The 15,906-nt window shown below is 35.4% G+C and overlaps 1 protein-coding gene across 1 annotated transcript in view; it reads left to right on the plus strand.

The window, feature by feature from the left end:
- Positions 1 to 15,906, plus strand: part of PPME1 (protein phosphatase methylesterase 1) — a 49,041-nt gene that overhangs the window by 16,966 nt on the left and 16,169 nt on the right. Inside the window, exons 2-7 of the mRNA XM_004683197.1 lie at positions 6,507 to 6,600; positions 7,381 to 7,473; positions 9,834 to 9,891; positions 10,331 to 10,382; positions 14,282 to 14,436; positions 15,305 to 15,395. Of these exons, the coding sequence (XP_004683254.1) occupies positions 6,507 to 6,600; positions 7,381 to 7,473; positions 9,834 to 9,891; positions 10,331 to 10,382; positions 14,282 to 14,436; positions 15,305 to 15,395 (543 nt within the window). The remainder of the gene's footprint in view (positions 1 to 6,506; positions 6,601 to 7,380; positions 7,474 to 9,833; positions 9,892 to 10,330; positions 10,383 to 14,281; positions 14,437 to 15,304; positions 15,396 to 15,906) is intronic.

Consider the following 15,906-nt stretch of genomic DNA (forward strand, 5'->3'; position numbering starts at 1 on the left):
GGGAGGGCCTTAGTTTGGTAGTCTTTTATTATCTTTTCCAAACCTGTCAAGACATGGATTCATAGGAAATGTGTTCCAGCAGCTCAGGTTCCTTTCCATTGATTCTCACAAAGTACTTTTCTGGGTGCAGCAGACAGACACACAGTTAAACCTCTTTCTCTTTGGCTTCCTTTTTTTTTCTGATCATTTTCTTTCACACATTTCAGGAAGCTATCACAGCTCTTAGAGTGCTTCATATGCTCAATACAAACATAAATTCTCTTGACAAGATTCTGGCCGTTGTTTGTTTTCAAGAATGCCAACTACATGCTAGGTAACTATAGACTCTTCTGTTTTTGCCATGGTAACATTTGTGGGACATTCCTTTTTGAACAGTGTCCATTCCCTTGATGTCAGCAACATCTTGTTTCTTATAGATTCACATATATGTCACCAAAGGAACAACTTCATGTTTTCTAAAAGGTATAGAGAATATATAGCCTATGCCTCTCTGTGGTCATCATTTTGGCAATTTTGGGGAAGGTGTTAGTTCTGGCCAAAAGGCTAATTTATCTATTTTTTTCCCTGTGCTTTTTGCTATCATATATTAGGGCACAGGAGGAAATTTCCTTCTAACTGGGTTCTTCTAATGCTGATTGTATGTAAAAATTAACATCAGAAGGTTAATAGGAGGAAAAGTCACAATTTAATAGCATACTTTTGGAGAATTTATATGGTGGTTACCTGTATTTAGGGACTTGGGATATTACAGAGGAAAAGGGAAAGAAATTGCATGAAGAGGTTATTTCATCCTTTTTCTGTGAGTAAAGATGAAATTCTTAGAGAAGATATGTTCAGTGATAAATCTACAACTGGATGAAATCCCTTTCCCATCACTCAGTTACATTCCCCTAGGTCATAAGGGGGAGAGATGTACCTGCTTTCAAAGCTTACAGTTGAGGAACTTGAAGCACAGAGATTAACTTGCTCACAAAACTTGTATTACTGGAAATGAAATTTAAACAGAGCTAAGTTGTACCAGGTCTACTGTAAAAAATCTATGTAGTTTTATTGAAAAATTAAAAATGTCGATGGAAGTCATTTCCTAAAACTTGTCATTTTTGCATTTTCTGCCCTAACAAATTGTTGCCTAACCCAAGATCACAAAGATTTACCTGAGAGTTTTCCTCTCATCGTTTTATAGTCTAAGTGCTTATATTTAAATTTATGACCCATTTTGATTTAATTATATGTATAGTGTATGGCAAGGGTCCGAGTCATACTTTCACATAGGATATTCAGTTGTCCCGACACCATTTGTTGGAAAGCCTATTCGCTCTACAGTAAATTTTCTTGGCTCCACTGTTGTAATTCTATTGACTATAATTATTAGAGTTTATGTCTGGACTCTCATTCTGTTTGATCACTCTGTCTACTCCTGCTTGCACCGTGCTTGATTAGTATAGCAGTGTATTGTCCCATTTCCTTTTACTGGAGACCTTAGCAAGATTCTGTAAGGAGGTTTTTGTTTATTAGTCAGTCTCAAAGCCTAATAATAGTAGTAGCTCATTTTATATTGTCAGTAGATATTTATCAATATGTCAGATTCTAAAGTACATTGATGAACAAATGAAGAATGTTCTTGTGCTAATGGATCTCACAATAGTGGTAATTTAGGTGGAGTGACTGGAAGATTAAAAATACAGGAACAGACTAATTTTAGAAAGTGACTAGTTCTATGTTAAAAATAGAAAAGGCTGATTTGGGAGTAACTACTAGGGAGGGTGTCTACTTTAATCTTCATAATGACCCCCCGTAAAATTGTTACTATAACCGTATCTCACCTGAGGAAACTCAGAATTAGAGAAATTAAGTACCCAAGGTCAATTAATAAAACTAGAACTGTTTTATGAAAACAAATCTTTAGTAGCAAATAGAAAATGAATACTGGTTTAGGAACTATTAAAGATGCAGTATCTCCATGTCTCAGTTTTTCTGCTTTCTGCTGAAAAATGTTGTTGAAACTAAGGTCAAGGTATAGAGCAAGGTTCTTCTTAATTCGGGATTTATAGATGAATTTATTGAAGCCACCAAAAGTGTGTGTGTGTGTGTGTGTGTGTGCATGTGAGTGCCCGTGCACTTTTTCTAGTGAGGAGGGTTCATGGCACTCATCAAATTCTGAACAAGATCTTCAGTAATAATTAAGGGTGCCTAAACACATTGTTTCACATGGTTTAAACAGAAGCCATATTTCTTTTGTGACAGTGTCATTTTGTTCCCTCTCTGTCAAAGTCCTTCCTTTGGTACAGCAATGAGAGGAAATTATGTATTTAGTTTGTTAGGTTTGAAATAAATGTTATTCTTACATCAAAAGGTCTATATACATTTACTTCCAAAAGTAGATTTTTATTTACAAATTGTAGGACTTGATAATTCATCTCTCTCTTAGTTCAAAATGTAGAATTGGCTTTGATTCTGCCGGTCACCCTCCATATCTTGAGTGTTACTGAGCTTTGTTAATTGTTTTTTTTTTTTTTTTTAAGATTTATTTATTTATTTGTGCATACAGAAGTGGGGTACAGGCCAGAGGCTCAGGGGCGGTGAGAAGCTTCACCAGAGACAGAGTGGGGAGCAGAACAGGCAGATCGACGAAGTACACTGCTGAGGGAAGCAGTGGGCGGGTCAGGAGAGGTCTGCCACGCCATGTGGTCTCCTCCGGGGCAGGCGGCAGGCGGGAATCGAACTCATGTGGAAGTGGCTTCAGATTCTCAGTGCTGTGCTTTAACCCGCTGCGCCACCAGGGAGGGCCAATTGTTTGTTTTTTTTAAAGGCCCCTCGTCCTACTTTTAAATTACATTGCCAGTCTAGATCACCATCTCTGTTAAAACAGGATATTGCAGTGTTTTTTTTTTTTTTACAGAATCAAGTCTGCTTTTTAACCTTTTACCACACTGATTTAAATGATTTTAAATCATTTATTTATTTATTTATTTATGCATACAGAATCAGAGTACAGGCCAGAGGTGCAGGGGTGGTGATAGGATTCACCAGAGACAGAGTGGGGAACAGAACAGGCCGATTGACGAAGTATACTGCTGAGGGGAGCAGTGGGTAGGTCAGGAGAGATCTGCCATGCCTTGTGGGTCACCTCCGGGGCGGGAATCAAACTCATGCTAAAGTGGGCTTTAGCTTCTTCGTGCTGGCTTTAACCTGCTATGCCACCAGGGAGAGCCCCCCTTTAAATTATTTTAATGTGTACTTCTGACTGGTTTTTCATTTCCTACAATACCATCCAAGCCCATCACACACAGGTAACAGAAAAAAACCACATTCCTTTTTATATTTATCTGCTTTTGGTTGTATACACTTCTTTTAATTATTCAAAACTTCAAAGCTTTTTCCCATCTTGTTTTACTTAACTTTTTTTGGTTTTGTTTTTCATTGGTGTCTCCTATGACAGGCACCATACCTGGATCTTTATTCATTCCTCTCGACTTGAAATGTCTTCCTTACTCTTCTCCATTTCCATCAGTCCAAATTCTGTCTTCCCTACAATGTATTACTTGTCTTTGAAGTCTCTTTGTTTCCCAAGGTGAAAGTAGTCTTTGTTCCCTTCTTTGAGCATTCACAACACTTTAGCTGTAACTTAACTCGTTATATTCGCTTAGATGATTATATATTTGCCCTCAGTTTCTTGAGGGCAAATACATTGTCTCCTTAGTTGTAGAGTTATCTCAGCATTTTCCATTATCCCACCTCAGTCCTAGCTGAAGACACATAGTAGATTCTTGGTGAATAAATCCTTATTTTAAAAGTATGACAATCCTTGTTAAACTTTTGAACATTCTTTTCTTCAAAATTATTTCATTATAACTTAATGGGGGCAACATCAGTAATTAATAAATCTTAAATAGTATAATTAAAAGAAACCTACGCAGGCTTTAAATGACCATAAAGTTGCAAGACATAAAAGGAAGAGAAATAAACTATTTTTCAAAAGAACCAAAGCTATATCCCTAAATACAGAGTATTCTTTCTGACTAGAATATAAAAAGGTCCTTGCGATCTACTTAATGTCTGAAATTGGTTGCAAAATTACTTGAAGTCATGGAGCATATAAATAATTATGTATTTAGATGAAGATGCTAAAAATATTCCAGGAAGTTTCTGTGGGAGTAGGAACAACCTTTGGAGGTATAGATAATTGACTCCTTAACCAATGGGTATTCTCATATGGTGGTATAAATTGGAAAAGCCCTGGAACTTTTTTTTTAATGACAGAAATTAGAAGTGGAGTGTGTTCTCTTAAGAACATTTTATGTTTAGAGGAAGTAAATTTTTACCAACTGGTTGGTGCATGGCCAACTTGGGTAAGTCAGCCACAATTAAACACTGAACAGAAAAAAATAAAGCCCTCTGAAAATGCACCCTGAAAGCCTCGCTACTTTTCAGAAACATGTAAGTTACCAAAGAGGAAAAAAAAGAAAACCTGGAAGTTAATACAATCTGGGGTAAAGAACAAAGACTCTGAAGAGTAATGGAACTGGATTTGAATCATGTCCTACCACTTAATAATTGTATAACCTTGGATAAGTTACTTTATATATTTAAATCTGTTTTGTCACCTATGAAATGAAGATAAAATAACTCAAAGTTTTATGAAAACTAAATGAAATATGCCCCGCTGGCTGTGCGCAGTAAATGTTAAGTACTGTTGTTGTGATGCTATCCAGTGTTGCAGACATCAAAAATTTATGTGTGGATCTTTAGAATCCATTGTAACATGGTTGGCATGCCATGTTGTGGTTGTGGTTGTTACACTCTAATTAGCATGTGCATAGATGGATTTGTGAGTGGTTAATTTAGAAGTTCTATTTTAATTTTTTGATAGAAATTCAAGTGCAACCAGCAAACTGAAAATTAGGTCTAGGCTGAAGCTGAAGTTTAATTTTTATATCAGAAAGAGAGGATTACCAATTTACTGAGCAAGTTCACAATACAAATGCTAAATGTATTAGTTTCTTTTACAAGATAGTATTTTTTTCATTCATTAATCCTAGGCAGAAAAAGCTTAAGTAATTCAAATTTTCTCTACTCTTAAGTGTTAAGAATTTATATGGAAAGTAAAAGGAAAGAAGTAGGAACTGTAAGAAATTTGTCATCCTAGCTCATATGCTCTACCTTTGTATTCAATTCTCAATGCCCAGGCCATACCTCAGACCATTTAAATCAATTTCTTGAGGACAAAATATACAAACATCAGTAGTTTTAAAAGCGTCCCAGGTGATTTTTATTGTTGCCTGGATTGAGAACTATTAACCTGGTCAACTGTTTAAAGAATGCACTTCTGACTGCCATTGTAATTCTTTCTAGTTTTATGATCAACCAGGTGTGCTTTTGTATTAATTTAAGTCCTTAAAAGGGGTTTGTTTTTATACTTTTACATATTCTCCACTGGCACATGACATAGGCAGGGAGATGTGTGGCAGGAGGTAATGTTTGCTGCTGATAGAATGCTGAATTTCCTTCACTAGGAAGAAAATTAGGTGTGGAAATAGCGGAAGACTTAGGGTTATCTCTTGTGTCAAATGCAAGGTTGAAGTTATAGTTTATATGTAGACATTTATTGGTTATTTTTGTTTTGAAGTGATGTTTTACATATAAAATATTTTAAATTACATATGGTCAAAAACATAAGATAGAAGGGATGTATATTGAAAATTGTTTTTCTTATTTCTCAGTCATAGCTTTCGTCCCAATATGTTATCAGTGTTTTATCAGCATCCTTCCAGAGATACTCTAAATGTGTATTAGCAGATATGTATTTCCTATTTTTACCCAAATGGTAGAATGTATATATCCAGTTGGTTTACTCAACAATGTCTCATCCATATATAAGGAATCTTATCAGTATATAGTTTCTTGCTTCCTTTTACAACTAAATACTGTGTCTCTATGTATCACAATTTACTTTAATCAGTCACATGTTAATAAATAAGTTTAAGTTTTTCCAATTTTTCACTAGTACAGGCTTATTATATTGAATAAGTCATTTTACTTCTGTGTGAAAATATGTATATATCTTAAAGTATATTCCTATATGCTCATAATATTGATTATTATGAAGGTTTATATTGATTGTTTGGTAAATGACCTATAGGTAAGAAATATTGTGAGGGATTATAGTTATGAAGAAGCACAAGAATGATTATAGAAGGGATGAAGATGTGTGTTGAAAGGATAGGTATGAACCTATCCAAAAGCAGAGGGATCCAGCAAGTGAAATATATTCGTGATTAAAATATACTAATGCTTTCCCTGAATTCCCAAATTTTTACTCTTAGATTGATTTTTGAACTTCTAAAAACACATTTTAAGTAATGATTTATGTATGAAAACTTTTCATCTTTAAGAGAAAATTCCCTTGCTATTTTTATTTCAGACTTACATTTGACATTTGTTTCTCGAGATTTTATCTTTTCATGCATAACTGTTTTTACTTAAAACTTTTTTCTTTTTTTCCTTAGCCCTGGAAGAAAGCGGGACTTCTCCCCTGTTTCTTGGAGTCAGTACTTTGAGTCCATGGAAGATGTAGAAGTAGAGAATGAAACTGGCAAGGATATATCCTTTGCAAAATGGCTTATTCATTAGTAAGCTTATGATGTCTAAATAGAAATCCAGCATTTTCTAAAATGTTTTCTATTCCTGCTATTTGTTTCATTTTTTCTCCCTACTTCTTCCTTGTACAGCATGGTATACTGTCTGCATATTTATTCTACATACCTTTCTTGGCTATAATTTTTCAATGTATGGAGAAGGGTTTAAGAATCATAATCCTGAAACTGATTTCTCTCTCTTTTTAAAATTTATTTCTTATATCATTGTTCATTTTTGTATAATATCTGATTTCTCCCTTCGGGTATAGTCCCCATAGTTATCCCACCATAGTCCCTTATGTTCTTCCCTTTTCTGTTTTGACCTCTCTCCTCTGCCTTCTCCAACAGTATTACTCAAATCTATGGTCAGCTTGCAAGTTTTGTCTTCTTCCTGAAAGTAAATGAAAATTTGATATTTTTCTTTTTCTCCTAACTTGTGAAACTGATATACCTCCTCAGAGTCAAGGGGGATATTTCATGAATCAAATGAGTTGAACTGGTTTAGCATTTAGAAACCAGTTAGGCACCTCATTAGGGCCAAAGGGAGTTAATTTTTTCCATTGAGAAAAGGTCTTTATTGGATTGATGCTTCAAGAACAGAGGTTTGGAGTCTGAGAAACTTCTTTTTAAGTAACTGTTAGGTTTGGAAGCCTGCAGTTATGCATATAATTTGGTGCTGTTGAGTATTCTAATCAAAAACTTCCATGAGCTAAAGCTTAGATATGTTCTCCTTAACTATTCATACACTTTTCGAGTTTACAAGAGTGGTTCAGAAGGTCCAGTTCTTCTTCTTCTACATGGCGGAGGTCATTCTGCCCTTTCCTGGGCTGTATTCACGGTAAGCAAGCAACTGATCTTGGTGAAATCCTTGTGTTTTTTGTTAAAGATTTATTTATTTAAACACACAGAACTGAGGTACAGGCCCAAGGTATGGGGGAGTGAGAGACAGAGTGGGGAGCAGAACAGGCAGGTTGATGAAGTACACTGCTGAGGGGAGCAGCAGGAAGGTCAGAAGAGGTTTGCTGTGCCATGTGGGTCACCTCCCCTGCTGGGCATCAACTCATGCTGCAGTGGCTGTGATAGCTTCATAGTGCTATATTTTAACCCATTGCACCACCAGGGAGGGCCCATTATTTGATTTTTGACGAATTTGCTAGCCTAATTCTTCCTTATATGCTTAAATATGGCTTAATATAAGAAGGTGAGGGACAATTCAATTCCTAATATTTATCATTATAGACTCAAGGTCACCTACTAGGTGTTCTTAATTGGGGTGGGCTTTAGCCCATTAATTCTTCAAACATTTTATATTTGATTGGGGGTGAGGGAGATGAAATCTGTGCCTTGTCAAAAAGTATCTCAGTAATCTAAGTTAATGGATAAACAGACATTTTTTCAGGTGTTTTAGAAAAGAGAGTTATCTATCCTTTATTGCTTCCTCCACAGTCTATTATAATTCTAGACACATGGAGATATCCAATAAATATTTAGAAAATGTTTCTTTCTTTTAAATGGTGCTTTATATTTTAATGATACTTGTGAGCTGCAGGAAGTAAACTTTTGATTACTGAGATCCTGGTCTGGAGTAAAGGATGTACACCCAATGCTGCCAGTTTTAGAGCTTCCTAATACCCTTAACTCAGGAAAGCAAGGAAAGATACTGCTGAGGAAGAGACAAGCAGCATTCTTATTTAAAAGAAAATTTTTATCTCTTCTTGTTTATGTCAAGTAGATACAGCCTCTCTCTGTTTATCATTAGAGAGTCTGAAGTACAAAAAAATGGAAGCAAGCAGGAATGCAGATTAGATACATGGAGCCAGATGCCTGTGCAATTGAGGAAGGCTAAAACATTAGCCTTTGTTCCTGGCAGTGGTTATTACCAGTTATTAAATAAAAGCAACTTCTTGTATGTTCTGTTAGTCTGTGAATTCCTTGAACAGGAATATTGTCTTAATTCCTTTTTGTTCTCTAAAGCCTGAAATAGTTTTTGAACTTATAGGTATATACTTAACATTTATTAAATGATTGGTTTTTGTTATGTTTGCTACTTTCTTACTCTTACTTGGGTTATAGCTATATAAGGCTTCTTCATGTCTCTAGCCAAGTGTCCTCCAATAGATTGTACTAACCATATTCCGTCCAATAGTTTGTACTAACCATATTCCAAGTCCTTAGTAGCATGGCTCAAGTCATTTACCTTCCTTTACTAGATTGTGAACTTTTTTGGAGACAAAGACCATGGGCTTATTTATGCCTAGCACATATTGTATGTGTGAATGTTTTTGAACAAAGGAGCAGCAGAAACACATGCTTGTTCCTATATCAGCTGTTATACATATATTACAGATCTAAGAAATTTGATTTGTTTTGTGTTATAAATATACATTGGTAACTAATTTCTTATGTGACCCTGAGCAAACAATTTTCTTTAAACCTTCATTCCCTCATAAAATGTGGGGCTTAGACTAGATATTTCTTCTATTTTGTTCTTAAAAGTTAAAAAAATATTGATGACATTTACAAACACTATAATTGTGATGTATTAATTATCAAATAATCTAATTCAGTTGAAGGAGATTCTCTAATTATTCCAGGTTTGTTTAAACTTCTTAAATTGTATCTCTCCATGCTATTATGATTTCTTTCACAATATATCCTAATTTAACTGTAGTACAGAGTTGTGTGTAAGCTTGTGGTAAAATCTTTTTACTGTATCTAAAGTGAATCATTGTTTGATTTCATGACTTGTATTCCTTACAGGGTTAATTCATGATCTGAATGTCACATTTGTGTGATATTCTGAGGTAAGATATAAACAGACTCACAGTCTTTATCTAGGAATTTTTCCTTACACACTAAGGAAAAGGAAACCAAGGAATATGGCTGGAATCATAGGTAATAGCAGAGTACAGAGAGTAATTGCTTAGAGGTACTTGATTCTGCTTCATAAAAAGCTGGAACAGTTAAGATTTAAGAGAAATTTGGGTATAGAAAGCCAGATTTGGACTTGGGATGGTACCAGTATCTAAACCCCCCCAAAAAAAAATTAAAAAAAATTTTTAAGGGAAAGCCTTTGTATTTTCTTGACTTTCTTGGATTCTGACAGCAGTTCATTCAACAAAGCTATCATTGAAAATGGGGAAATGTTTGCTGATCCTGATGTATCTTATATCTTATTGCTTTTCCTTTTATTCCTAGGCAGCAATCATTAGTAGGGTTCAATGTAGGATTGTGGCTTTGGATCTGCGAGGTCATGGTGAGTGGAGTTCTTAAGTAGTCATTGACTCAGTCACATATTTTCAAGCCCTTTGAATAGTCTTAAATATGCAAATTTCCATGTGCCCATAAAATATCCTGGTTTCTTCCATTTGGCCATTTTAGGGGGAGTTCTGATTGCTAACACTTATAATTATTATTTGAAATAAATGCATACATGTATTTGTTGATGTTTAGCTAAGAATTATCCTTTAATGTAACCAAATTCTGATGTGGTGGTATATAGGGAATATGGGCAATCTTTGCTATACTTTTGTATTTATCCCTCAAGGGTAGCCAGCTATAAAGATACATTTGTAATGTGGGAAATATTTGCTAAGTCTCAATTTTATTGTTCAAAAGGAGATTTTTAAAAGATAATACTTTGCTTTTATAATTCCTACCCTTGGAATTTTATTTTTAACATATAATCTTTCTAGGTGAAACAAAAGTCAAGAATTCTGAAGACCTGTCTGCAGAAACAATGGCAAAGTAAGTAATTTAATTTTGTTTATACATGACCAGATTTCCTTTATTATTATTAATATAATAATAGTATAACTATCATTCTCTTGGTGAGATTGTTAGACTATTATTAACACAGAGAAACTGTACTATTCTCTTTACTTCTGGTGCTTTCCTTACGACTTCATCTTCATATAGTCAATGGGATGATCATTGCATAAGCACTTGAAAATTCTTCTAAGTGTAGTTTGTGTTACCTTTTGAACAGTTTTCTTGTGTTGAATAGAATCTGGAGAACTATTGAGAACCTGTATTTGGAAAGATAATAGTATTCAGTAGATCCTGTGAGTTGTTCTTTAGGTGTCCTGCCCATATTCTTGATCTAACTTCATAGGAAGACAGTAACAGAGTATTAAAGAATCACTAATTATACCCTGATCTCATAGTAAAAGATGAATATAGCATATAAAATGGCTCCCAAACCTGTTCATTGATCAGAATCACCTAAGAAATTATTAAAATACAGATAATTGGCCTTTCTCCAGACTGCTGAATTAGTACTTTTACTAGTAAAACCTTGGCATTTTATCTTTTTTTTTAAACCCCACACTTTAATTTTTAAAGATTTTTTTTTAAAGATTTATTTATTTATTTGTACAGAACTGGGGTACAGGCCAGAGATGCGGAGGGTGAGAGGATTCACCAGAGACAGAGTGGGGTATAGAACAGGCAGATCGACGAAGTACACTGCTGAGGGGAGCAGCAGGCGGGTCAGGAGAGGTCTGCCTAGCCATGTGGATCTCCTTCAGGGCAGGCGGGAATCGAACTCATGTGGAAGTGGCTTAAGCTTCTTTGTGCTGTACTTTAACCCGCTGCGCTACCAGGGAGGGCCCGGCATTTTATCTTTTTTTTTTTTAAAGATTTATTTGTGCATACAGAACTGGGGTACAGGCCAGAGGCTCAGGGGCGGTGAGAGGCTTCACTGGAGACAGAGTGGGGAACAGAACAGGCAGATCGATGAAGTATACTGCTGAGGGGAGCAGCAGGCGGGTCAGGAGAGGTCTGCCCGCACCATGTGGTCACCTCCGGGGCAGGCGGGAATCGAACCCATGCTGAAGTGGCTTTAGCTGCTTAGTGCTGTGCTTCAACCTACAGCACCACCAGGGAGGGCCAGAGAATTTTATCTTTTGACAAAGTTCCATAAGGTAATTTATGTGTACAAGAACTGGGATACAGAGGTGTGTGGGATGAGAGGATTCACCAGAGACAGAGTGAGGAGTAGACAGGCAGATGAACTTAAATACACTGCTGAGGGAAGCAGCAGCTGGTAGGACAGGAGGGGTCTGACATACCAAGTGGGTCACCTTCCTGCCTGGGGGTTGAACTTTAGCTGCAGTGGCTACCTAAAATTCAAGCTGTTAGCAAGATCTATAGTAAGATTTATGAATGATTTTTAAGTATTTAAAAGGTTTTTTAACTGATAACAAAAAACAAATACATCGAAGTACCATGCAGCTGACATTCTAGAGGAAATCGAAGATTTTCTACTTGAGGACCTTAAGGAAACATTGCCTAATAATGTATCAGTCTGGGCCAGTCAGAAGAGAGAAATCTCACAGTAGTTTGTACAAGAATGCTTAATAATATAAAGATTTATTGACTGTAACAGGATTGTAGTGAGTAATTGGCTAGTTAAAAGTAGAAACATAGGGTTGATTAACTCAACCATATGTATATCAAATCACACATTGTATGCTTCATATTACAATTTTATTTATCAATAATACTTCAGTAAAATTGGAAACATTTTCAAAAAGAAAGAATATTGTATGTAAGAAGAACATTTGCTGTCCTTTTGGACTGAGCTGGAAACTAATGGAAGAGGTTGGGTCTAGATTCTTTTGGAAAAGACATGATTGTGGCTTACTGAAGGCAGGGAAGTTACTTTGATGCCACATTGGCAGAACTTGCCAGAATTCTGCCCTTTAGGGCACAAGGGAAACTGTTGACTGGGAAGCATCTCATAAGAGACAATCTGAAAAAAAAAAATACGGTGGGTGGTTGCAGAGCTCTACTGTACAACATGGTGCCTTTGGTTAATGATAAGATATTGTATACTTGAAAGTCTATTAATAAGGTGGGGCTCATATTAAGTAATCTTACCACAGTGCATATAAGAGATGCAAGGGAACATATGGAAAAGATGCATATGTATTATTTTTATTGTATTGATAACACTGATATGTAAGTAAATGTGTGTAGATGTATACTTACCAAAATTGGCTATATTAATAAAGCTGGAGGGGAGAAGCCACTGGGAGTGGTGACGATGGACTGCTGGAGAAGCCACCTATGTCCAGGAATTAGGCACTTGGGAAGCAACATGTGCTGCAGGAAGTGTTGTAGAGAGGTATAACAACAGGATTTTGTAGAGTGAAGGAACAAGAACTAGGAACAAAACCCTCATTCTATATTAGCATTCCTGCTTTCTCTTCTGATATAACATCATGCCACCTGGCAGAGGTGAACTATTAAAAGCCCTCAGATCAACTTTTGCAGAGCATGTAATGAAGGATGAATTGGAGCTGAGAAACAGTAAGTTGATTACTGGCACCAAAAGTTAAAAATAAATTACTAGAACTATTTACAGTAGATGAAGATGATTACCAAGAATCAAAAGAGCCAACAAGTTGGATTCTTGCTGAAAATAACTGAAGCAATAATAGCATGTGATACCCAAATTCATTAACCTGTGAAAGAAATATCACAAATTGGTCATACTCCCCACTCCATCTCTAATGAATCCTCTTATCTCTCTATGCCTCTCCTACCCCCACGGCCTACACCCCAGCTCTTGTATGCATAAATAAATAAATCTTTTTTAAAAAATTTTTTTAATTTCTTAAAGAGTTAATGATATTTACTTCTGCCATTTGGAATACTGTAGAGATGGTATTTGAGAGGGTCCTTACATTCATACCTAATATATTTGGCTAACACTATGCGAGTGCTTCAGATGTATGTAGTATCTCTCAACAAGATGAAAGTGTCCTTTGAAATTGTCTGACTCAGCCACTCCCAAAAGAAGACAGTAGAAACACACTTTACTTAACCATAGCTATAGCAAAGAAGTTCTATAAGCAAATAAAAACCAAGGTTCATACTTCATTTCTCATTTTCAAAGCTTTGGGATTTGACTTTATAGAACCAATCCACTGCCATAATTAAAGACTAGAACAGTAGTCAATAAAACAACTCTGAATGTCTTTCTGGTTTCTCAGAGCTGTTCATACTTCAAACAACTTTACATGACAAATTGTAAATAATAATTAAAATTTATGTAGGACTTTACTCTTTTAAAGTAGTTATGTATTCACAGTCTTATTCTTCCAAGCAATCCAAAATAGTCATATGCTTATCTTCATTTTATAGATGAAACTTAGTGTCTAAATAGATAATCCAAGTCTACATAGTAAAAAATTAACTGGAGCTACAATTCATCTGTTGAGTCCAAACTTGATTACATTATAATGCTTAATAAAATTGTTTTCCTGTTTTGTATATGTAGGGAATCTGAGACATAGAGGAATTAAAGAATATGTACATAGTTTCATCTTACATTTTAAATGAAAGGAATCTAATACTTGGGCAATTGTATTAAACATGTGGAATGGTAAAAGTGTGATGTAAAGGAAAATTAGAAAATTTGAGGTCTTAGTCCTTAACCTGTCATTTTTCAGAAGAGTTAGATGTGTGGCTATGTGTATATATTGGCGGGGGGAGGTGTACCTAGATACATTTACAAAATGGCCTGGTAGACTAGTAACTAGGACTCTTAGTTACAAATCAAAAGGAAGAGTTAGAAAAGAAAATGATTTTTATAGTGTTGTCAGAGAGCATTCCTAGCCTTTTCTTCTTTCTTGCAGAGACATTGGTAATGTGGTTGAAGCAATGTATGGGGACCTCCCTCCTCCGATAATGCTGATTGGACATAGCATGGGTGGTGCTATTGCAGTCCACACGGCCTCATCCAACCTGGTCCCAAGCCTTCTGGGTCTGTGCATGATTGATGTTGTGGAAGGTAAGTTTTCTTGATGCCAATCAAATCAAAATCTTTGACTTCTGAGAGACTGCTATGGTAGATTATTATTTTCTTCTTTTAATATAGTGATTTTACTTATCTTGAAATATGTCCCTCTACCTTTTATATCTTTTGCTGTTATTTTGTGGCAAAAATAGCCCAAGCATTTTTTATTGAAATATGACTGGCATATAATATTCTATTAGCTTCAGTTGTACAATATAATTATATATGTTTATATTGATAAGTGAGCACTATAATATGTCTAGTTAGCATTCATTACTAAACACAGTTATAATTTTTTCTTTTGAACAGAACTTTAAAAATCTTACTTTTAAGTATGCAATAAAGTATAATTAAGTATAGATAGTCACTATACTGTTCATTATGTCCCTAAGACTTAGGTATTTCATAGCAGGAAGTTTGTGCCCTTTGACCATCTTCACCCATTTTATCTATACCTCATATTGTTTATAATTTTTCCATGTTATAAAATTTCTTCATAAACATCTTTCATGACTGCATAACATATCAGTGTCTCTGTGTCCCATAATTTAATTTAACATTTAAAGAGAAGTTGCCATGTTTTTTATAACCTAGCTTCAGAAGTCACACTGTTGCTTACACAAACTATCCCTATTTCGATGTGGGGTGACCACTTGAACATCAGGAGGGAAAAATCATCAGAGACATTCTGGAGGCTGGCTATCACATCAGTCTTCTGAATTTTCTTAAACAGCCTCTTTTTTTCTCTCAGCCATTATGAAATTATTCTGTCCTTGAGGGCAGATGAAAACTGTTGACTAAATAAATGTAACTGCTCACAATATGTTAAATGCCATGGATAAAAAATTTGTTTAACATCTAGGTACAGCCATGGATGCACTTAATAGCATGCAGAATTTCTTACGTGGTCGTCCTAAAACCTTCAAGTCTCTGGAGAATGCCATTGAGTGGAGGTACCCCACATATCTGTATTGTCTTTATTTTTGAATGTTAGATTGTATCTTTCCTTTATTATCAGCGTAAGCACTAATTTCAAAGGAATAGAAATGAGTGCACTTTCCAAGTTTTCATTGTAATATCATGTGTGAAAATACTTATAGGAAGAGCAAAATCTTTAAAAGATTTTAAACATTTCAGACTTGGCTCAGTTGTCTCAAATCCATTTTCCAGTACGCTGTAGTAGCTCCTTATTAGTTATTGTTTATTCCTGTGTAGCTGTTCCAGCCTTTGGGTTGAAAGCTTAGGCTAAATGAAACGTTAAGACCTTTTCTACCCCGATACTTCATAGCTCTAGACTCACTTTCTGTGTTGCAGATAAAAATGACAGAAACAAAGAGGATGGGTATGTGTTCCTTTCACAGATTTTATTTGGTTTTTGGTTAAATAAAAATCATGTTGGTAAATGGTTTTGTAAAAACCACTGATAGAACTGGCCATTGCTTCCACTTAAGACTTGTCCAGTTC

Source organism: Condylura cristata, unplaced genomic scaffold (assembly GCF_000260355.1).
Source record: "Condylura cristata isolate star-nosed mole 26May11 unplaced genomic scaffold, ConCri1.0 scaffold00015, whole genome shotgun sequence".
NCBI lineage: Eukaryota > Metazoa > Chordata > Mammalia > Eulipotyphla > Talpidae > Condylura > Condylura cristata.